Consider the following 22211-nt stretch of genomic DNA (forward strand, 5'->3'; position numbering starts at 1 on the left):
GGGATAGATGAAGGCAAGACTAATATAGGGAATGTTCTTCACAAGGTAGAACACTATTGTTGAAGAAAATTAATGAAATCTATGAATTCAACAACTGAATCATATACTGAGTCTGCGCACTTTAATTCGAATATGTAACTATGCAGCTCTGGAAGAAAGTCCAATCAGATGTATATTGAGCTCAATATTAATGACCCTCACTGACCCTGTCCCATGACAGGCAAGAGAGGGTTGGGGTGGGGGGTAGTTAAAGACTTAAATATGGGGAACACATCACCAGCATGTTGCCTATGCACAGGTGATGGATATTGGGACCTCTGAGTGTGATAACTTGGGCTTCTGAAGTGCATTTTGGAACCTAATTTAAAATTCACCAACGCTGCCTGGGTTTCCTGACTTCTGGCAGTGAAAGAGTGGTGGGAGCTTCCGGCTCCATACGTTGGGCTGGATCTCCTTGTTCTGCCACTGGGAGCAGCGGCAGGTGCAGAAAATGACGGGTTCAGAAAATGGCGGCTGCCCCGCATGAGACCTGCGCCACTGCGGCACCACGATTCAGCGGCGGGCGACCAATTAGCATATTGACAGCAGCCGCCCCCCCCCCCCAATCACGTGGTGGGGCTCATCAGCGATGCCATGAGTGGCGTAACTTGATGAAGGTGCTGGCGCCATTTTTAAAAGGCCGCCAGCCCTGCAAACAAAAATGCAGAGTTGCCCCCGTTTGCCCCCCTTCCCCCAATCTATACACAGAATGGAGAGTTGATCCCTTCCCCTCCTCAAAGAACTTGCAGCTTCCCCCCACCAGTTGATCTATCCCCACCACTGCTGCAATCGTCGACCTTCCACCTCCAACGATCTCGCAACCCATCCCGTCCGTTGCAATCCATGACAATTTGGCTGGCTGGCTGGCTGGCGGGCAGGAAACCGTTCTTAAAAAATGATAATGAGGTTCTGACATTACGTTTGGCAGAGCCTTTGCATCCCCAGCCTTCTTGGGTTTTTTGGCCATTTTCAATCTGTTCCACTTCCTCTCCTTAAATATTAGGGCCACAGTAGTTATTGGCATATTCAAGAATGGAACCAGAAAGAGACTTTTACAAGAACCAAAACTAACACTGAAAGTTTGCATCGACATAGATAAAAGTAATGACTCAACAGCAAAACAGCTGAAATAAAGCTCAGGAAGAAGTGCAATATTTAACGAGGAACAAGGAGAACCTGACTCCATAAGTGAAGCCCAAGAAATTTTGCAAAGTTCCTGAATTAGACAGGGGAAAACATTATGTTGGACAGAACGAAGCCTGTTCTGTTTGAGGTTAGAAATATAAAACATGTAAAGATCAGAACAATTTCTCAGCCAAGTGTCCAAATTCAACAGACTTGTTCAAAAACTTTCACAGTACACTGTGGTTAAGGGGAGGGTGGGCGGGGAGTAGCTCCAACAAAGACAAATAGGTGCTACAGCAGTAAATGAAGCTCATTGTGACCCAGGTGAAGGTTATGTTCTCTTATTTGAAGCTGTTGGGACTAAGTATTGGGAAGACTGAAGCCATTGTCTTCAATCCCTGCCACAAACTCCACCAACACCATCCCTCTTCTTAGCAACTGTCTGAGCCTTTGCCAGACGTTCACAATGTTGGTGTCATACTTGACCCTGAGACGAACTTTCGACCACATATCTGCGCATCACCAAGACTGCCTACTTCCACTTCTGCAGCATCATTCAACTCCACCCCTGCTTCAACACATCTGTTGCTCAAACCCTCATGCATGCCTTTGTTACTGCTGGACTTGACTCCAGGCTGGCTTCCACCCTCAATAAATTCGAGATCATCCAAAACTCTGCTGTCCATGTCCTAACTCACATCAAGTTCCATTCACCCATTACAACTGTGCTCTCTGATCTACATTGGTTCCCAATCTGACAACACCTCAGTTTTAAAAGTCTCACCCTTGTTTTCAAGTCCCTCAATGGCCTCGCCCCTCCCTATCTCTGTAACCTCCTCCAGCCCTACAACTCCCTGAGATCTCTGCCCTCCTCCAACTCTGGCCACTTGTGCATCACCTATTTCAATCATTCCACCATTGGTGGCTGTGCTTTCAGCTCCCTAAGTGCTAAACTCTGGAATTCCCTCCCTAAATCTGTTTGCTTCTACCTCTCCTCATTTCAAACCTACCTCTTTGACTAAGCTTTGGTTCATCTGTCCTAGCATGTGGCTCAGCACCAAATTTTGTTTGATAACACTCCTGTGAACTGCCTTGGGATGTTTTATTATGTTAAAGGCATTATATAAATACAAGTTGTTGTAGTAGAAGGCCAATATCTGACAACATGCATCAAGTCAGATTTCAGCTACAGCATGGTGTTACTGTCAATGTTCTATCTGAGAATGAAACCTTACATAAACTTTATAATATACACTTGACATCAATTGATTGTTGTCAATAAAACATTCTTATTTAAAAGTTAATTTACTTTAAACACTGAGATGTGTCAATACTGATGTAACTTTATATGCAGTCAAGTACCGGACGTTCATTTCATGTTCCCCCCTGACCTGGATATATTTCTATGATTGACAGCTACATGTAGTTTTATTAAACAATAAAGTGCACAGGTTTTGAAGCTCTGATGTTTTTATAGTTAGTTATGTGAGAAACGTAGCCCACTTAATAATAATTTACACCAAGTCAAACTCTGAAGAAGTAAGTTTATTTAACGTTCTTGCAAGATCGGGTGTCCTACAAGCAGGCACACCCATCAACATATTCAGTTCATGTTTATACAATACAAATCCATTTTTCCACGCCTTTAGTTTACATTATTGGTTATAACATATTATGACACTAACCTATCCTATAGTTGCTACAGTCTCCTCCTCTGTTTACTTCTCCCCCTACTCTAACTTTCTAGCCCCTAACTCTTGTTGTTGTTTTACCTTATTTGGCTCTCCATTGTGTGTTTTAACTTGCAGCTGTCAGCCTTTATCTTAGTGGGGCAGTTTCTTATTCACTACATCCTTTGTTCTAACTCTTGCTGTTTCTCTTTTCTCTGCCTAAGCACAATTTTTAACTGCTGTACTGTCTCAAGGTCTTTACTTACATACCCTTATCAGTTCTCTTTTTCAGTGATTTCATTATGTTGTGTAGAAATGACTTCTCGGTAATTTTCCACAAGCTGTAGAAACAACATTTCAGTATTTCTTATTCTCACAGTTACCAACTGAATGTAATAACAAACTGCAAAACATGAAACAGACAAAGGTAATTTAGCTCCACTATAAAGTTTGGACCTAACCCAGATGTTTTCACAGGTTCAGCATTACTGGTCTCTCTCATAAGCATATTTTAAATCCTTTAAATTAGGATTAACCTGTACTTTCCAATATCTAGTTATATGATAGATCTGTTACAAATGAACCTTTTTGTGATATGAACTGGTTACCAAAAGCTTGCACATGCCGTCATGTGCACTTTCCCAACTTACCAAGGAGTGGACTGATTGATAAGTATATGATAAAGCCAAATACAAACCATTAAGCTACTTTACTTGACAATCAGTAAGTTAATGTACACAGTAATAGTTGTAGCAAATCAGACTCAAAGTTAATTGCATCCCGCCTTGTAGTAAAGAAAATAATGAACTATGATACACTGTTAGTAGGCCAAGTAACACCTTCTTTTGACCAGGCCCATCTGTGACGTGGCCAAGCTTGCTTTAGGCCTGGTTGGCTTTCTTCTTAAATTAAACTGGCCTTGTTCCTTACCTGCTTCTCTTCGCCGAAAGTTCCAACAGTCCCAGAACACGTGATTCCCTGTTATTTCGTCCCTTCTGTGCACAGGAAGTTTAGGGTTTGCCCTCCAACCTTTTCTCTTTCAATTAAGAGAAAGACAATAAAGAGGTTTTCCAAATGAGCAAAAATAAAACAGGGTGATTTCATCATACACACATTGCAGTTGCTCCCTTCGGGCTGCCTAGCAGCACTGGTGGAACCTAAAAGAGGGGACATCTTTAAAAAAAAATCTCAATACAGTTTAAAAAAACATAATGAAGCATGAGAGAATGCAGCATTTTGTTAAAATATGAGAGGAAATGTTCTCTTTATTCATAAATAAGCTGTACATAGTTCACAGAGAACATCACACCTCTCCATTAGAGTGCCAGTAGGTCACATATTTTAATCATCATGTGTTGTTAGTTGTTAACATTTGCTTTGTTAATCGCTATACTCAGTAAACTTCCAACAAGAGCAAGCACCCAAGTCTTGCCAAACTTCTGTCAATTTGCATTTTTTATTGAAAATATTTGCTTGGGTTATGCCTTATTTGAATTAAAAGGATTGAATGAAAGGTATCCAATGATGTCAGAAGGTTAAGGGTATTAATTCTCCAAGTTCACCTTCCCAAAGCCACTGCATCACAATCTCAAGGTGCAATATTTAAAAAAAAAGAATTTTCCATATTGTTTTTATTTTCTGCAGAGATGCAATCAATTTGGATTTTGAAACTATTCTTCACAATCATGACAAATGATGAAAAAAGAGCAAAAGAACACAAGCAAATACAGGCTTGATGACATATAAGCTCCACTTCTAAAGCACTGTTGAAAGATTTCTGTGAAAATCAGGTCAAATACAGCTATGTCCCTCCAGGAGGTGGATGAAAGTAGTTAAGAGAAACGTACCCTCTAATTTTTTTTTTGGTTGTGTGCAACCTATTCAGTTATGTGTGTGGGTCCTGTAATTTTAATCACTCAGCCATGCACATGCAGTAACTTAAAGGGGCTAATTTGTGCTGGTGAACTTTTGGGTTGCTGCATGTCATGCAGCTTAGAAGGATCATTGGTTAAGAGTAATGGGATGGATTCTCCTCTCTAGGTTGGAGTTCCGATGGGACTGCCACCACAGAACTACAAGAAGCAGCCAGGCAGTTAAAAAGGCAGAAGTGGTCCAAAGATTGGGAAATCAATATCCCAGTAGTCCAAGGCTTGCAAAGGAAGGTTAGGTACTAGCCATTGCTCAGTGGGTAGCACTCTAGCCTCAGAGTTACAAAGTTGTGGATTCATGTCCCACTCCAGAGACTTGAGCACAAAATCTACGCTGCCACTTCAGTACAGTACTGAGGGAGTGCTGCACTGTTGGAGTGCCACTTTTGGATGAGGTGTTAAACTGAGGCCCTGTCTGCCCTCACAGATGAACGTAAAAGATCCCATGGCAACATTTCAAAGAAGAGTTCTTCCCAGTGGTCTGATCAACATTTAACCCTTAATTAACCTCACAGAATATCTGATTGTTATCTCATTGCTGTGTGCAAAATAAGCTGCTGTGACTACACTTCAAAAAGTACTTTATTGGACATTCTGAGATCATGGAAAGCACTATATAAATGCAAGTCAATCAAGGTGGTGGTTTATATAGAGGCCCTCCTCTCTCCCCCCCCCCCCCCCCCCCACTACGCTCCCAATTAGGGGATTCGGGGTATTACCATGTTTCCCAGGGACTACAGACATGGCCCCGGAAAGCAGCAGTAAGTGGAGTGGACAGCAGGAGAATCCACTGGAGTGCTGAGCTGCAGCACCACGATCAATTGCTTGTGGTAGGCAGGGAAAGAACAGTTAGTAGCATGCTGGGGATGGAAATGTAGATTGGGCAGTGAGGCAATGGTAAGAGTCGCCACCTGAATTCTCCCTCATTCTCTGCTGCTATCGCACCCAATTTTAAGAGGAATCACAGAGGAGCCCCAGTCCAACAACTTTAGAACAGGTAAGAAAAATACAGTATGAAATGGGTTTGGACAGTCTTAGTGCAATTCCTAATGAGCATGGGCCTGTAACTCTAAATGATCTCTGAATTGGTAATCACAATTAGATTGGTCCTAGATGTAACTGGTGTGGGAAACAGAACTGTCACAGTTGGTGTGGTTAAGTGTAAAGCATGTTGCTCTGGCAGGGCACAGTCTGCTTGACTCTGCATTTGGCTGTGTTTCTACACATTACCTCTAAGTGATGCTGACACTGTGTTTTTATTTGTTCAGGGGATGTGGGCATCGCTGGCTAGGCCAGCATTTATTGCCCATCCCTAACTGCCTTCTTGAACCGCTGCAGTGCAGCAGGGTGTAAGTACACCCACAGTGCTGTTAGGGAGTTCCAGGAATTTGCCCCAGCGACAGTGAAGGAACGGTGATATAACTCCAAGTAAGGTTGGTGTGTGATTTGGAGGGGAACTTGCAGGTGGAGGTGTTCCCATGCAGCTGCTGCCCTTGTCCTTCTAGGTGGTGGAGGTCACGGTGGTGGAGGGAATGAATGTTTGTGGATGGGGTGCCTATCAAGTGGCTGCTTTGTCCTGGATGGTGTTGAGCTTCTTTAGTGTTGTTGGAGCTGCATCCATCCAGGCAAATGCAGAGTATTCCATCACACTCCTGACTTGTGTTTTGTAGATGGTGCTCAGGCATTGGGAGACAGGAGGTGAGTTATACGCTGCAGTAACTTTGTGACTAGAGGGGAAAATGTTCAATTCCCAGCATTTATCACGATAAATGCAAACATTTACAACAAAGATAAGCTGAAATGGGTGTAGGATGGGTTTAGAGCAAGCTATATTTGCTCCTCCCATTGAGCAAGAAATACAACTGTTGGAAAGCAGGACAGTAGGCACTAGAAGCACTTTATGAAGTATCACTGATGATGTTTTGGGTATTTTATTTCTACTCACTGCAGAGAGTTTATTGTTAAAAAGGACTGTGTTAACATAACACAGATGTTAAGATGGTAGGATAGTGTAAGATGACAGGTAATGCTTCTATTACTATGGGGTGTTTGATTCATTTGTGAAAGTTGGGCAGGGGGCGAATCTGGAATGACTGGGAACTGTATCAATGAATGCCTGATACAGTGAGCTTCCTCTGCTCTGCCAATTCCTCCTTCTCCTTCTGTTATCTCATGGACCTCTTCTTCCTGCTTCATATTTACTCTATATTTTGAAGTTATGCAACATTTAACAGCTGACAAATTATTCTGAACATCTTTAATGGGCTACAGTGAAGCACCCAACCTAAGCAATGCAAACAGTGAAATCTTTGCTTTGGTATCCACGGTAATCCTGACTGAAGCATGTATTTATGATCTGCTGCTGTTTCAGGGTTTCTCAGTTGGATCACCAGGCATGGTTGCAGAGGATAGACCTGGTCCTCCAGCAGTGATCTGTCTCATAATGAAGGGCATCATGGGTGTTTCCCAAATAATGTGTATTGACGCCTTCTGATACTTCTGTGTTTAGACAGCACTTGAAGATTAATTGAATAGAAACCCTTTCTATTTATGTATTTTTAAAATTCGTTCTTGGGATGTGAGCATCACTGGCAAAGCCAGCATTTATTGCTGATCCCTAATTGCCCTTAAGAAGGTAATGGTGAGTCGCCATCTCGAACCCCTGCAGTCCATGTGGTGCAAGTAGATCTACAGTGCTTTTAGGGAGGGAGATCAAGGATTTTGACCCAGCAACAGTGAAGGATTGGCGATATATTTCCAAGTCAGTAATGTGTGTGACTTGGAGGGGAACTTGTGTTCCCATGCGTTTGCTGCCCTCATTCTTCTAGGTTTTAGCAGATGTGGTTTTGGAAGATGCTGTTGAAGGAGCCTTGCTGCAGTACGTCTTGTAGATGGTACACACTGTTGCTACTGTGCATCGGCGGTGGAGGGAGTGAATGTTTAAGGTGATGGATAGGTTGTCGATCAAGCTGGCTGTTTTGCCTTCAATGGTGTTGAGCTTCTTGAGTCTTGTTAGAGCTGCACTTCTCCAGGCAAGTGGAGAGTATTCCATCACACTCCTGACTTGTCCCTTGCAGATGGTGTACATTCTTTGGGGAGTCAGGGGGTGAGTTACTCACCACAAAATTCCAAGCCTTGGACCTGCTGTTGTAGCCACTGCGTTTATATGACTGGTTCAATTAGATTCCAGGTCAAAGGTGATCCCCAGGATGTTGATGGTGGGGTATTCAGCAATGGTCATACCAATGAATGTCAAGGAGAGATGGTTAGCTTCTCTTTTGTTGGCGATGGTCATTGCCTGGCACTTGTATGGCATGAATGTACTTGCCATTTATCAATCCAAGCCTGAATGCTGTCCAGGTCTTGCTGCATGCGGGCACACACTGCTTCACTATCTGAGGAGTCTCAAATGGTACTGAACACTGTGAACATCCATCTTCTGACTTTATGTTGGCAGGAAGGTCATTGATGAAACAGCTGAAGATGGCTGGGCATAGGACACAACGCTGAGGAACTCCTGCAGCAATGTCCTGGGGCTGAGATGATTGGCCTCCAACAACCACAACTGTCTTTCTTTGTGCTAGGTATGACTCTAGTCAGCAGAGACTTTTCCTCTTGATTCCCATTGACTTCAAATTTTGCGAGGACTCCTTGGAGCCACACTCAGTCAAATGCTGCCCTGATGTCAAGGATAGTCCCTCTCACCTCACCTCTGGAATTCAGCTCTTTTGTCCATGTTCAGACCAAGCCTGTAATGAGGTGTGGAGCTGAATGGCCCTGGCAGAATCTAAACTGATCATCGACGAGGATGTATGGAATGATGGTAAGAAGAGACCCTCCCACCTGACCAAGGCAGCCTGGCTGGAGGTGGCAGAGGAGGTAAGTAGCCATGGGACCATCCAGCGCCAAAGGGTCCAATGCCGGAAGTGGATGAATGATCATTCCCCCAGCCAGCCGGGGCCCTGTAGGCCTCGTGCGCACAGAGGACGACTGCTAAAGTCATCCACAGCCAAAGGGCAATCTGCTCAGCAGCCTTCCTAGTCAGGCTACTAGTGCACTGTGATGCTAATGGGTCTGCACAGGTGACACAACACTGTAAAAAGTTCAATCTCTAAATCTTCTTCACCAACATGTGTGTTGCTTTTACTGTGTGAATGAAGTGTGCCAGCATGTACTGATCGTGTCTCCTCCCATTACATCATTGGCCTTTCAGAACTGCCAATGTATGTAATAAGATGATTGCTATGCCAGTATTACTCAGGTGCGTCTCCACGGATGCAGTAACATGGACAATGGCTGCTGCCAGTAATGGTGGATGCAAAGGTGTTGCAGATGTGGACTGCTGCACAACAGGTGAACGAAGGTGCTATGTGGCTTGCAGAGCCCACAGTGGTTCCTGTGGCATGGAGAACCTTTGATCAATAAAGCGTTGCCTTGCATCTCTTGCTCACTGCTCGCACTGCATGCGGCACCTGGACGATCTCAGTCCTCCCATGTGCCTTTCCTTGCTGGAAGTCCTGAGTGTCCTCACCATCCGAGGAGGAGTTCTGCTCACATCTGTCCTCATCCTGCAAAGCTTCCCCACTACTGTGTGCGTAGTTGTGCAGAGCACAGCAAACAGCAACGATGTGAGCTACCCTTTCCGGCTTGTACTGCAGGGCACCACCCGATCTATGCAGGCAGCGGAAGAGCATTTTCAGCATGCCGATTGCCTGCTCAATGCTGGCTCCTGTATCTCCGAGTCTGGCCTTGTATCTCTGCTCTGCAGCAGTGGTGGGCTGTCTCACTGGTGTCAGGAGCCATGTGTAGCCTTGGTCTCCAAGAAGCCACCTGTCATGAAGACCCCACCTGCCAAGAATGAGGCAGATTAATTTTGTCACATGAAACATGAAGTTTAAACTGTTGCGGGACTGAAGAGATGAATTGTTTAAAGAGATCAGCAGTGGCTGGAAAAATTTGCAGACGAAGAGACAGTTGCCTGGAGAGACAATAGAACGGCTCCACAATTAACCCAAATGGATTTTGATCACCAGACATTATATGTGGAACAAGCCAGCATTCCATCGCTCCCCCCACCTCCCACCACACTGCAGGTGTCTACTAAGAGAAAAAGAATCCACAAAAACGCAGGGGAGTTTGTTTAAAAAACAACTAGTCACATGACAAACCTGCTGGCCCAGGTTTGGTTTTGAACTGCTCACAGAACACTTTGGGTCAGACTGCAACTGAACCTGAAGAGCCTCTCTCCTGCCTGGCTCTCTCTCTCTCATGAATTTCCAGATCCACTGAAGACACAAACCTCAAGAGAGAAGACTCCTACATAAAACAAGTTTGAAAGTGTCCACTGGGCCCCAACGAAATGGCAAGATTTAACTGTACTCAAAGACTCTACATCGAACTCAAAGGACAGTAAATGAACCCCAGCTATTGCTTCAAACTTTTCCCCTTTATTCTTACTTCTTTTCTGTCTCTATCTGTGTGTGGTTATCGCATATGCATGCGAGTGTGGTCGCGTCATGCATTTGCAGTCGTTTTAACCGAATTAGAGTTTTAAGGTTAATAAACTTCCACCTTTCTTGTTTAAATCGAAGAAAACCTGTCTGGTTGATTCCTTTGCCTTACAATTGGAGAGCAGTGAACAAGGATTCACTGAGGGGGAGCTAAAAATACAGGGGGCACAGTTTCAAAATAAGGGGTCTCCCATTTAAGACAGAGATGAGGAGGAATTTTTTCTCAGAGGGTCATGAATCTTTGGAATTCTCTACTTGAGAGACCAGTGGAGGCTAGGAATATATTCAAAACCGAGTTAGACAGATTTTTGACCTACCAGGGAGTCAAGGATTATGGGGGGCTGGCAGGAAAGTGGAGGCCACAATCTGATCACCATGATCTTATTGAATGGCAAAGCAGGCTTGCGGGGTCAAATGGCCTACTCCTGCCCCTATTTCTTATGATCTTATGATTACGAATCATCTGCAATGGCTTTGCTTCGCACTCTGTTACCTCTGGTGATCCCCAAGAATTTATCCTTGGTCCCCTCCTATTTCTTGACTATGTGCTGCCCCTCGCCGACATCATCTGAAAACATAATTGGTTCCACATGTACACTGACAACACCCAACTCTACCTCACTGACATCTCTTCAACCTCTTTACTTTCTCTGATTTGTAACGCTGCTTGTCTGACATCGAGCACTGGATGAGCAGAAATTTCTTCTCATTAAATTGTGGGAAGACCAAAGCCATTGTCTTCAGTTCCTGCCACAAGCTCTGGTCCCTAGCCTCCAACTCCATCCCTGTCCCTGGCAAATGACTGATTCTGACCGTTGGCAAACTCAGCCTCCCATTTGACCCAGAGATGAGCTTCCAACCACATCCCCTCCAGCAACAAAACCGCCTACTTCTACCTCTGTAACACTGGTTGTCTTCAACCTTGCCTCAGCTCATCTGCTGCTAAAAACCTTCCATAAACTTGAGCTTCTCCAAAATGCCACTGCCTATATCCTACTTGCACAATTCCCATTCACTCGTCATCCATGTGCTCCCTGCCCTATATTTGCTTCCAGTTAAACAACACCTCGATTTTAAAATTCTTGTCCTTGTTTTCAAATCCTTCCACGGCCTCTCCTCTCCCTATCTCTGTAACATCCTCCAGCCCTACAAACTTCCGAGATATTTTTCCCCCTCCAATTATGGGCTCATGCACATCCCTTATTTTTAATTGCTCCAACATTGGCAGCTGTATCTTCAGCTGCCTAGGCCCCAAGCTCTAGAATTTCCTCCCTAAACCTCTCCACCTCTCTCTCCTCCTTCAAAACTCTCCTTAAATCCTACTTCTTTTTCCAAGCTTTTGGTAATCTGCTCAATCCCCCCTTAGATAGCTCAGTGTCAAATTTTGTTTCACAATGCTTCTGGGGACATTTCATTGTTAAAGGTGCTATATAAATGCAAGTTGTTGTTTCAAATGTTAGTGCAGAAGTGCTTTTGTTGTTCCATGTAGAATAAGGTCTGTAAATACAGTAAATTTATTTTACATGTAATATTGTTCACTTACTTGTTTAATGAATTTGCATGCCAGTTTATACTCTAAGCCATGATCTAGTCGAATATTCATTCTCTCAAGTTGACGTAACCATGTGGTGGCTTGAGTATATTCAAAATACATTGACAAGAAGATTGCTTCATCAACCCTGGGGTTCACTACATTTGCATAGATTCTAGGCATATCGAGACACACATTTATGTGGCCAAAATCCAAGAACAAGTACTCACAACATTGAACAAAGAACAGTACAGCACAGGAACAGGCTATTCGGCCCTCCAAACCAGCGCCGATCTTGATGCCTGCCTAAACTAAAACCTTCTGCACTTCCGGGGACCGTATCCCTCTATTCCCACCCTATTCATGTATTTGTCAAGATGCCTCTTAAACGTCGCTATCGTACCTGCTTCCACCACCTCCCCCGGCAGCAAGTTCCAGGCACTCACCACCCTCTATGTAAAGAACTTGCCTCGCACATCCCCTCTAAACTTTGCCCCTCTCACCTTAAACCTATGTCCCCTAGTAACTGACTCTTCCACCCTGGGAAAAAGCTTCTGACTATCCACTCTGTCCATGCCGCTCATAACTTTGTAAACCTCTATCATGTCGCCCCTCCACCACCGTCGTTCCAGTGAAAACAATCTGAGTTTATCCAACCTCTCCTCATAGCTAATACCCTCCAGACCAGGCAACATCCTGGTAAACCTCTTCTGTACCCTCTCCAAAGCCTCCACATCCTTCTGGTAGTGTGGTGACCAGAATTGCTCGCAATATTCTAAGTGTGGCCAAACTAAAGTTCTGTACAGCTGCAGCATGACTTGCCAATTTTCATACTCTATGCTCCGACCGATGAAGGCAAGCATGCCGTATGCCTTCTTGACTACTTTATCCACCTGCATTGCCACTTTCAGTGACCTGTGGACCTGTACGCCCAGATCTCTCTGCCTGTCAATACTCCTAAGGGTTCTGCCATTTACTGTAAACTTCCCACCTGCATTAGACCTTCCAAAATGCATTACCTCACATTTGTCCGGATTAAACTCCATCTGCCATTTCTCCGCCCAAGTCTCCAACCGATCTATTTCCTGCTGTATCCTCTGACAATCCTCAACACTATCTGCAAATCCACCAACCTTTGTGTCGTCCACAAACTTACTAATCAGACCAGCTACATTTTCCTCCAAATCATTTATATATACTACAAAGAGCAAAGGTCCCAGCACTGATCCCTGCGGAACACCACTAGTCACATCCCTCCATTCAGAAAAGCACCCTTCCACTGCTACCCTCTGTTTTCTATGACTGAGCCAGTTCTGCATCCATCTTGCCAGCTCACCTCTGATCCCGTGTGACTTGGCAAATTAGGCTTTTGCCTCACCTGTTTTACTGCTGCTCACTCAACTTCAGCAGTTGCCCTCAAGTTGCTGGACATCAGAACATGCAGAAGACCTATAGGAAGCCAATGTTCCCGCAATTTTCGTCTCCATCAAGTATTGTGTGACATAGTGCTTGATCCCAAGACAGCACCTTCAAAAGCCAAAAGGTTCCCACGGTTGGCCTCATATTTTCTCTTCCTTCACAGCACATCACTAAAGCACATGTCATGGCCTGACATTCATAACTTGTCTTTTCATTTTAAGATGCTAACTAACCTGCCTCCCAGTATTTATGGATTTGACTTTAAAAAAAAAATCAGTAACTTGCTCATGATGTTGCCCATGGAAGGGTGGGAGCCTGAAATGTTTGGGATGGAGCCAGGATGGCCAGAATTAGGCCCAAAATTATTCTTTAATATACACACAGACCACGGAGAGCAGAGAACAGGGCAAAGCATGTACATGGGGCGGGAAGATTTGGACTGCGATGGGAAACACTGGGGCTGGAGAAAGGAAATAATAAAACTAAATTATGAAGTTGAATTTTAAAAAGTTTAAAATTAAAATACACATTCCCAGCAGCAGGTGGTGCAGATCAGGAGCCTCAGGATCGGCAAGCTGTGTAGTTGTTCCAAAGGGACATTATAGGCAAGTCTTAAAATTAAACTAGGGACTATTATTACAGCACCACCTGCTGGGGTGTTACAGGGAAACATATCAAGGAACTGTAGTTATCTGTGGAGATTTTAGCATGGGACTGTCCTGGAGTTCTCTATTGTTTTTGTTTGCTGGAAAAAATATGTGGACAAAATTCAAACTGGAGAAAGATTTTGCAAAACGTGAATGGTGGATAGTGAGAGTAAAAGAAGCCAATTTAAAAAGAGACTTAAACAATGAGGAGGAAGACAATTGTCCAATTGCTTAACAATTACAATGCAGAGGAGACTCGATGTACACGAGAGAAATAAGAAATTATATGTTTATTCACATAAGCTGCAAGTCGTCTATGAAGTAACTACGTTTATTAAAGAGCTGTCAAAAGTAAAGTTGCAAGGTGCTTTGGGAATAAAAACAGTTCTTTCTTTTGGGCCTCCTTATCTCGAGAGACAATGGATACGCGCCTGGAGGTGGTCAGTGGTTTGTGAAGCAGCGCCTGGAGTGGCTATAAAGGCCAATTCTGGAGTGACAGGCTCTTCCACAGGTGCTGCAGAGAAATTTGTTTGTTGGGGCTGTTGCACAGTTGGCTCTCCCCTTGCGCCTCTGTCTTTTTTCCTGCCAACTACTAAGTCTCTTCGACTCGCCACAATTTAGCCCTGTCTTTATGGCTGCCCGCCAGCTCTGGCGAATGCTGGCAACTGACTCCCACGACTTGTGATCAATGTCACACGATTTCATGTCGCGTTTGCAGACGTCTTTATAACGGAGACATGGACGGCCTGTGGGTCTGATACCAGTGGCGAGCTCGCTGTACAATGTGTCTTTGGGGATCCTGCCATCTTCCATGCGGCTCACATGGCCAAGCCATCTCAAGCGCCGCTGACTCAGTAGTGTGTATAAGCTGGGGGTGTTGGCCGCTTCAAGGACTTCTGTGTTGGAGATATAGTCCTGCCACCTGATGCCAAGTATTCTCCGAAGGCAGCGAAGATGGAATGAATTGAGACGTCGCTCTTGGCTGGCATACGTTGTCCAGGCCTCGCTGCCGTAGAGCAAGGTACTGAGGACACAGGCCTGATACACTCGGACTTTTGTGTTCCGTGTCAGTGCGCCATTTTCCCACACTCTCTTGGCCAGTCTGGACATAGCAGTGGAAGCCTTACCCATGCGCTTGTTGATTTCTGCATCTAGAGACAGGTTACTGGTGATAGTTGAGCCTAGGTAGGTGAACTCTTGAACCACCTCCAGAGCGTGGTCGCCAATATTGATGGATGGAGCATTTCTGACATCCTGCCCCATGATGTTCGTTTTCTTGAGGCTGATGGTTAGGCCAAATTCATTGCAGGCAGACGCAAACCTGTCGATGAGACTCTGCAGGCATTCTTCAGTGTGAGATGTTAAAGCAGCATCGTCAGCAAAGAGGAGTTCTCTGATGAGGACTTTCCGTACTTTGGACTTCGCTCTTAGACGGGCAAGGTTGAACAACCTGCCCCCTGATCTTGTGTGGAGGAAAATTCCTTCTTCAGAGGATTTGAACGCATGTGAAAGCAACAGGGAGAAGAAAATCCCAAAAAGTGTGGGTGCGAGAACACAGCCCTGTTTCACACCACTCAGGATAGGAAAGGTAAATGTTGGAATAAAATGGAAAACTCTAGAAATCAAACAAATTGATAAACAGGTTTATCATTACCCTAATTTTGAAATGTTTACTGTATATTTCAAACTTTTTCTATAAAACACTTAGCCTGTTTATTAATAGGGACAAACAATTGGGTGGCACAGTGGTTAGCACCGCAGCCTCACAGCTCCAGCGACCCGGGTTCAATTCTGAGTACTGCCTGCGTGGAGTTTGCAAGTTCTCCCTGTGTCTGTGTGGGTTTCCTCCGGGTGCTCCGGTTTCCTCCCACAGCCAAAAGACTTGCAGGTTGATAGGTAAATTGGCCATTATAAATTGCCCCTAGTATAGGTAGGTGGTAGGGGAATATAAGGACAGGTGGGGATGTGGTAGGAATATGGGATTAGTGTAGGATTAGTATAAATGGGTGGTTAATGGTCGGCACGGACTCGGTGGGCCGGTTTCAGATCTGTATCTCTAAATCTAAAATATAGTTATTGCATTTGCTGCACCTTTTAAAACATTTGTTTTATTTTTGATAAAATCTAACAAAGATTATAAACACCATCGCCAAAGTTTACATTACAAATTGACTGCACTAGGAACTAAACCTGCCCAAAAATATCCAAGTAAAATGCTACCAATAATGCAGTTTTGGTGCCGTGCCATCAAGCTCGCTGCTGCTCGGCATTGTCAGCACCCCACATAGTTGGTCCAATTTTAATGTGTCACTACTCGACATACAGATGGCATAACAGCAGCACACAATGGTTGAGGGAACAGGATAACCTGAGCAGTAACTCTTATGATGCTGCTTGTTCTTAAAACTACCTTACTACTGAAATGGTAGAGAAATGATTACAAGAATACAAGCAACCAGAACGGTAAAGCAGCTTTGCAAGTACTCTTGGAGGAGGTCCTGCAAAGAAAAGTGGTTCTATTTGGAGCAGAGGGCCACCTCCAGCTAAGCACAGTCCTATGTGGATGGACGAGGCTGAACAGGTGAAAATAGATGAAAAGCAGATGGGAAGAAATGTGCTGGCCAAGGTAAGAGCTACTCACATTATTCTTCCTTCAAATCAATATAAAAAATTTCTAAAGTTGCTGTTCCTCACATAAGTTTGGACCATTTTCACTTTTACATGGGGGAGAAAGACATGGAGCTCCGTTTATCTTTGCTATATAGTAACACACCTAGTTAGCTCTCTTTTTCCCCATTGATGCAGGCTGGAACAAAAATAGCACCTTCACATTAGACTGTCAGACTTCTCAAGAAAATCAACCCTCGACCATTCTTTGCAAACACATCACTGCCAAACTCCTTTTCCTCTCAAAAGGTCTATGAACATGTCACCATTAAAATTTGTGTCCATCTTTCCTGCAACTGTTTGAATCTCTCCAACTTAGTTTACATTACGGCACTCAAACAGCTTTAATCAGTTACAAATGACACCATGAATATGACCATGATGTATTTTCCCTCAACTTCCTTGCACCTCCGACTTCATTAATCCCAGATCAGTAGGACTACCCTTGCTTGGTTCTCTTCACCTCTTGTATTTTAGCCAGAGCATCTCGAGCAATGGCTTCTCTTCCCACCTGTGAACCATTACCACCAGAATCCCCCAAAAATCTATTCTTGGCACCTTCCCAGTCTATGCCGCCCCTTGTAGCATCGTCCAGCTACCATATTTTAGATTTAGTTTAGAGATACAGCACTGAAACAGGCCCTTCGGCCCACCGAGTCTGTGCCGACCCATTTATACTAATCCTACACTAATCCCATATTCCTATCACATCCCCACCTGTCCCTATATATTTCCCTACCACCTACCTATACTAGGGGCAATTTATAATGGCCAATTAACCTATCAACCTGCAAGTCTTTGGCATGTGGGAGGAAACCGGAGCACCCGGAGGAAACCCACGCAGACACAGGGAGAACTTGCAAACTCCGCACAGGCAGTACCCAGAATCGAACCCGGGTCCCTGGAGCTGTGAGGCTGCGGCGCTAACCACTGCGCCACTGTGCCGCCCAAATGTATATCAACACCCAGCTGGACCTCTCCACTGCCCCTTTCAATCCCTCCACTGCCTCAGTATGAATGCTTGTCCATCATCTCGTCTAGAATGAGGCACAATTTCCTCCAGTTAAGCATTGGGAAAACTGAAACCATGGTCTTTAACCCCCTCACCTCAAACTCTGCACCCTTTCAACCAATTCCAGCCCCAGGCTGGATCATTGTTCACAGCCTCGCTATCCTATTCGAAACTGGACAGCCAACTCCATATGCTCTCCAAAGTAAAGATTACCAACTTAAATCTTCGTAACATTGCCAGCCTCTGCCCTTACCTCAGCTGAAACCCTCATCCATACCGTTGTCACCTCTAGGCTATGCTATCCTGGTTGGGTCTCTTTGTTTTTCCACATAAACTTCAGCTTATTTAAGACTCTTCTTACCCTGCGCCAATCCCACTCGCCTGTCCTTGCTGACATACATTGCCAGCTGGTGCCCTAAATCCTCCAGCCCTACAAACCCCCACCTGTTTTCCAACTCTGGCCTTTTATAAGCCTCCCCCCAGCCCCATTTCGCCACACAATTAGTTGCCTAGAAGTCACTGTTTTATGATGACCGAAATGTCAAATTCTATTTTTATTACTTCAGCACCTGAGGTTGAATTATGCAAGTGTTGAGTCTGTGAAAACTGTCAATCAGTGGCCATGATCATCTACAGCAGTTACCTTTTTTAAAACTTACAGGACCCTGTGTCAGGTTAGACGTACCTAATAGAATGAGATAACCAGCCTGTGTATGCATGTAATCGAAGAAACACAAAATGTGTTTCATGGTTTTATTTTCAGAATATTTTACATGACAATGAGCTGCAGTAGAAACAATCAAGACAGGTTCCTTTGTATGAAAGTACAAATAAGTCAACCCTATGTATGAATCCATTTCTTTTGCTGTAAAATATCTTAGCTAAGATTTATATTACATGGTCACCTTCACTTTAATTTGATTAAAATAAAATCTTTAACACCTTATAGCATGTTTCCAACTGAAGCTGCCAGTACTCAGAAATCCAACCTATTTACTTTGTGGAGCCAGTTTCAGAGCATTAGCAGCAATGGGGAATATGGCTGTGCAGAATCTACAGGTATGGGCGAGCTCAGCCTGCCCTCTCTCCAAGAATTGACAACTTGCAGCATTCAGTGTCATTATGATAATTTATATTTATTATTGGCAGTATTTCCCCTCCAGTGGTACCTAGAAAACCACCTCATGCTTTGGGTTTCTGAGCTGTCTCGTTTCTACTTGGATTTTGCAACCTCAGGACATCTCAAAGCACTTTCCAGCCAATGAAGTATTTTTGAGGTGCAGTCACTGTTGTAATGGCAGCCTGTTTGTGCACAGCAAGGTTCCACAAACAGCAATGAGAATGACCAGATAAGCCCTTTTAGTGATGTTAGTTGAGGAATAAATATTGACCAGGACATTGGGGAAAACTCCCCTGCTCTTCTTCAAAATAGTGCCTTGGGTGTTTTATGTTGACCCGAGGGGGCAGATGAGATCTTGGTTTAACATCTCATCCAAAAGGTGACACCTAGAAATGCCAGCCTAGATTATGGCCAGGATTTTATCTGGGCAACGGGGGTCTCAACCTCTAGCAAAAGTACCAAGATCCCCACGTTGCCCCCTTCTGTGGGTGGCCCGCCAAATCAAGTGCCAATTAGGGCACTCCACAGGATCAAGGACCCCAGCAACAGAAGTCCCGCCCTCTGAGCTGCCAGCCAATCAGTGGCCAGCAGCTCTTTAACTGAGCAGCTCCAACGGGGAGACGGAGGCTGCTGCTGGTGCAGCATGCACCCGAGGGCTAGCAGTAGTGCTGGACCCAGGCCACAGGTTGGTCAGGGTGAGAGGAGTCTCAGGTGGGAGGTGGGAGGTGGGGGGTGGGGGAGGAGCAGTGTAGGAGGGTTGGCAGCAAGGGCAGGGGAATGGTCATCAGCAGACCACCCCCAGCTCCCGAAGCTGGCAAGCAACCCACACGGTTTTTCCTGCCATGCGGTGACAGGACCGCCCGGCTAATTGCAACATGGACCCCTCTCCCACCATTATCCCACCTAATTATATGCTCTCCCCTGTGGGGAGAGCATAAAATTCCCCCCAAGTGTTCAAGTCTCTGTTGTGGGACTTGAATTCATGAACTTCTGACTCAAAAGGCAAGAGTGCTACCACTGAGCTAAGGCTGACACCTTTACAGCACTGATGCTGGAGTCAGGATTCCTGTAGTTGCAAGATAAAATTCCTTCTTTTCCATACCACAACAACTTGTTAACTAAGACAATCCTGCAAATTAAATCCCAATAGCTCCACATGGCTAACAACAATTAACAAAACAATAACAAATTTGGCTACTACTTTGCCATTGCATAGCTGAATGGGATGGTTAAAGGCAGGATTGGTATTGGGGAAGGAGGTACATATATTTCATTTGTAAAATTTATAATTGCTTCACATTTGATACTGTTAATATAAGTTTAGGCATGTAAACAACAAAATTACATTTCCTTTCCTATGTTGATGCCAAACATTAATCCATTTGATTCTGCGGGTGCATCAGGTTCTTTTGTCCCCACACTCCACTGCTATGAAGCAGCATAAAAGCGATTGATTTCTGCTAGATAATACTTGTAAACTGTAATGGCCGACTCTGCCGTGTCAGGAATTCATATCATCCTTGAAGCAACCTACTAGGCAGCCACCCTTAATACTGAAAGAATTCTGCATTGCCAGGACTGCTGTACATCAGATAAAACGTTGAACATACAGGTAATACCTTGGTTTAAGTCAACATTAAAGATCCTATGGCATTATTCAAAGGGAAGGGAGGTTCCTCAGTGGCCTGGTCAAAATTCCTCCCTCAACCAATACTACCACAAATAAAACAGATCAATTGGTTATTCAACTCATTGCCATTTTTGTCAACTTGATGGTACTGAATAAATGATACGAGTGCCTATATAATAGTCTCTGCACTTCAAAAAACAGTTTCGTTTGTGTGAAACCACTTGATATACTGACACAGTAAGGCCCTATATAAATTCAATGTATTTTTCTGTAAAGTGGGTAATTTTTAACTATGCTGCCTTGGCCATAAATTTGCCAGTATGGATCACCCTCCTGTTGTAGAACCTGCCCAATCTGGGAAGGACATAACACCTTTAAACATTTGCATGATGCACGATGCACTTTTCTCCACATCAAAGATGAACCAGAATGACGTTTTAAGTTTATGAATCCTCATTGCTAGGGGTAGAGCCAGGATGAAACAATCGCTTTTTGTGCCACAGAACTACATTTCATACTGATCTGCTCAAAAATAATAAAATTCAGTTCTTAAGTCAAGTAAGTCAGTTCAGTCATTTAAAAAAAAATGATAAAAAAGGTTCAATACTAACTGCCATCACACATCTTGAGCACATTTTCTATAGGTGGCAATTATGTAGATTATTGCCACCTTGCACAGTCTGCACCAACATTATATTTTCATTATAATTAAAATAGAGAAATCTGTTACGCTCAAATATCTCTGGCTACATGGAATGGAGTGTCAACATCTTCATGGATCTCCTCACCACTGTATGGCTCTTTGCACAGAACTACATTCTGACCTCAGCAAAATACTTTGATCAGTCTCTGGGGTCAAAATCTGCAAGTTGTCCTTGACGGGAGACATTGGGTCAGATTTCTGACTAGATTGAAGCTTCCTGGAATCCCTGTGGAGAGCAAAATCTTTTGTTAGCAGTTAAAATTGAAATAGTGCACATACAAACTCTCTCTCTCTACTGAATTGGTTTATATACTGATCTTGGCCTGAATTTAAAAAAAAAATTCTCAATGCTTGTAATTATGTAACACACTGAAAAATGGCATCATTTTGAGTGAAAAATATATATTTAGTTTTAATTTTCTGAATAGGATTGTTAAAGATTAGAGATGTTGAAATTTAATTGACAGTGTAGCAGAAATATTTAAAAGATACTGATACCTCACAACAGAATTGCTGAGTGACAGAGGTTACCTGGTTTTGCAGCAAGTGGGAGCAGCTGAAACAAGTGTAGAAAGAGAAACTGGTAGTTTAAATTTTCAGTAGGTGTAGGTAGAAACAATGGTATAATGGAACAGGACTGGAAAATGAGACAATCCTAGTATTTCTCATGCTCCAAAACTAGCCTACAACAAATACTCTCAAAAGTCACAGTAGCTCTGTGAACCAGCAGTACAGCAGACTCTTGCAGCAAGAAGGATTGAAATGTAGGACTATACTAGTCAACTGCAAACACGACCAACTCAAATCAAGCCAGACACAAGTATAGGTCATGCACATTAATTAATTATCATTTTAGGAAGGAAGAAGCCAGGGGCTGGATTTTGCCAAAGAAGATCAAGTCCCACCCCCCAGGCCAAAAGTGGGATCCAACCCTGCTCCAATAAGCGGCAAGACTCAGGATGGTACTTTGCAGGGGCGACAAATTAACAGGCCGCCGCTGGGGCTGCTGTCCAATTGAGGACAATGGCCCGCCACCGTATTGCCCCCACCCCTCCCTCCACCACCCCCCCCCCAGTGCTGACAATCAGACAGAGGGCCAGCAACTCAGCAGCCTTGGCAGCATTGAGGCTACATCACAAAAGAGAGATGCAGAGGTGCCCTCGAAAACAGGAGAGAGTTTTTTGAGGAAGCCGGGGCCAGGCCCCAGCGA

General features: G+C 44.1%; 1 protein-coding gene across 4 annotated transcripts in view; it reads right to left on the bottom strand.

Annotated features, from left to right (window-relative positions):
• Nucleotides 1-18262: 18262 nt before the first annotated feature.
• The window catches only part of exo1 (exonuclease 1), a 41280-nt gene continuing 37331 nt past the window's right edge, over nt 18263-22211 (bottom strand). For all 4 annotated transcript variants that reach the window (XM_068045330.1, XM_068045328.1, XM_068045329.1 and 1 more), the window contains one exon: nt 18263-21227. In XM_068045330.1, the coding sequence (XP_067901431.1) occupies nt 21083-21227 (145 nt within the window). In that variant the 3' untranslated portion in view covers nt 18263-21082. The remainder of the gene's footprint in view (nt 21228-22211) is intronic.

The sequence above is a fragment of the Heterodontus francisci genome, chromosome 13 (assembly GCF_036365525.1).
Source record: "Heterodontus francisci isolate sHetFra1 chromosome 13, sHetFra1.hap1, whole genome shotgun sequence".
In the NCBI taxonomy this organism is placed as follows: Eukaryota; Metazoa; Chordata; class Chondrichthyes; order Heterodontiformes; family Heterodontidae; genus Heterodontus; species Heterodontus francisci.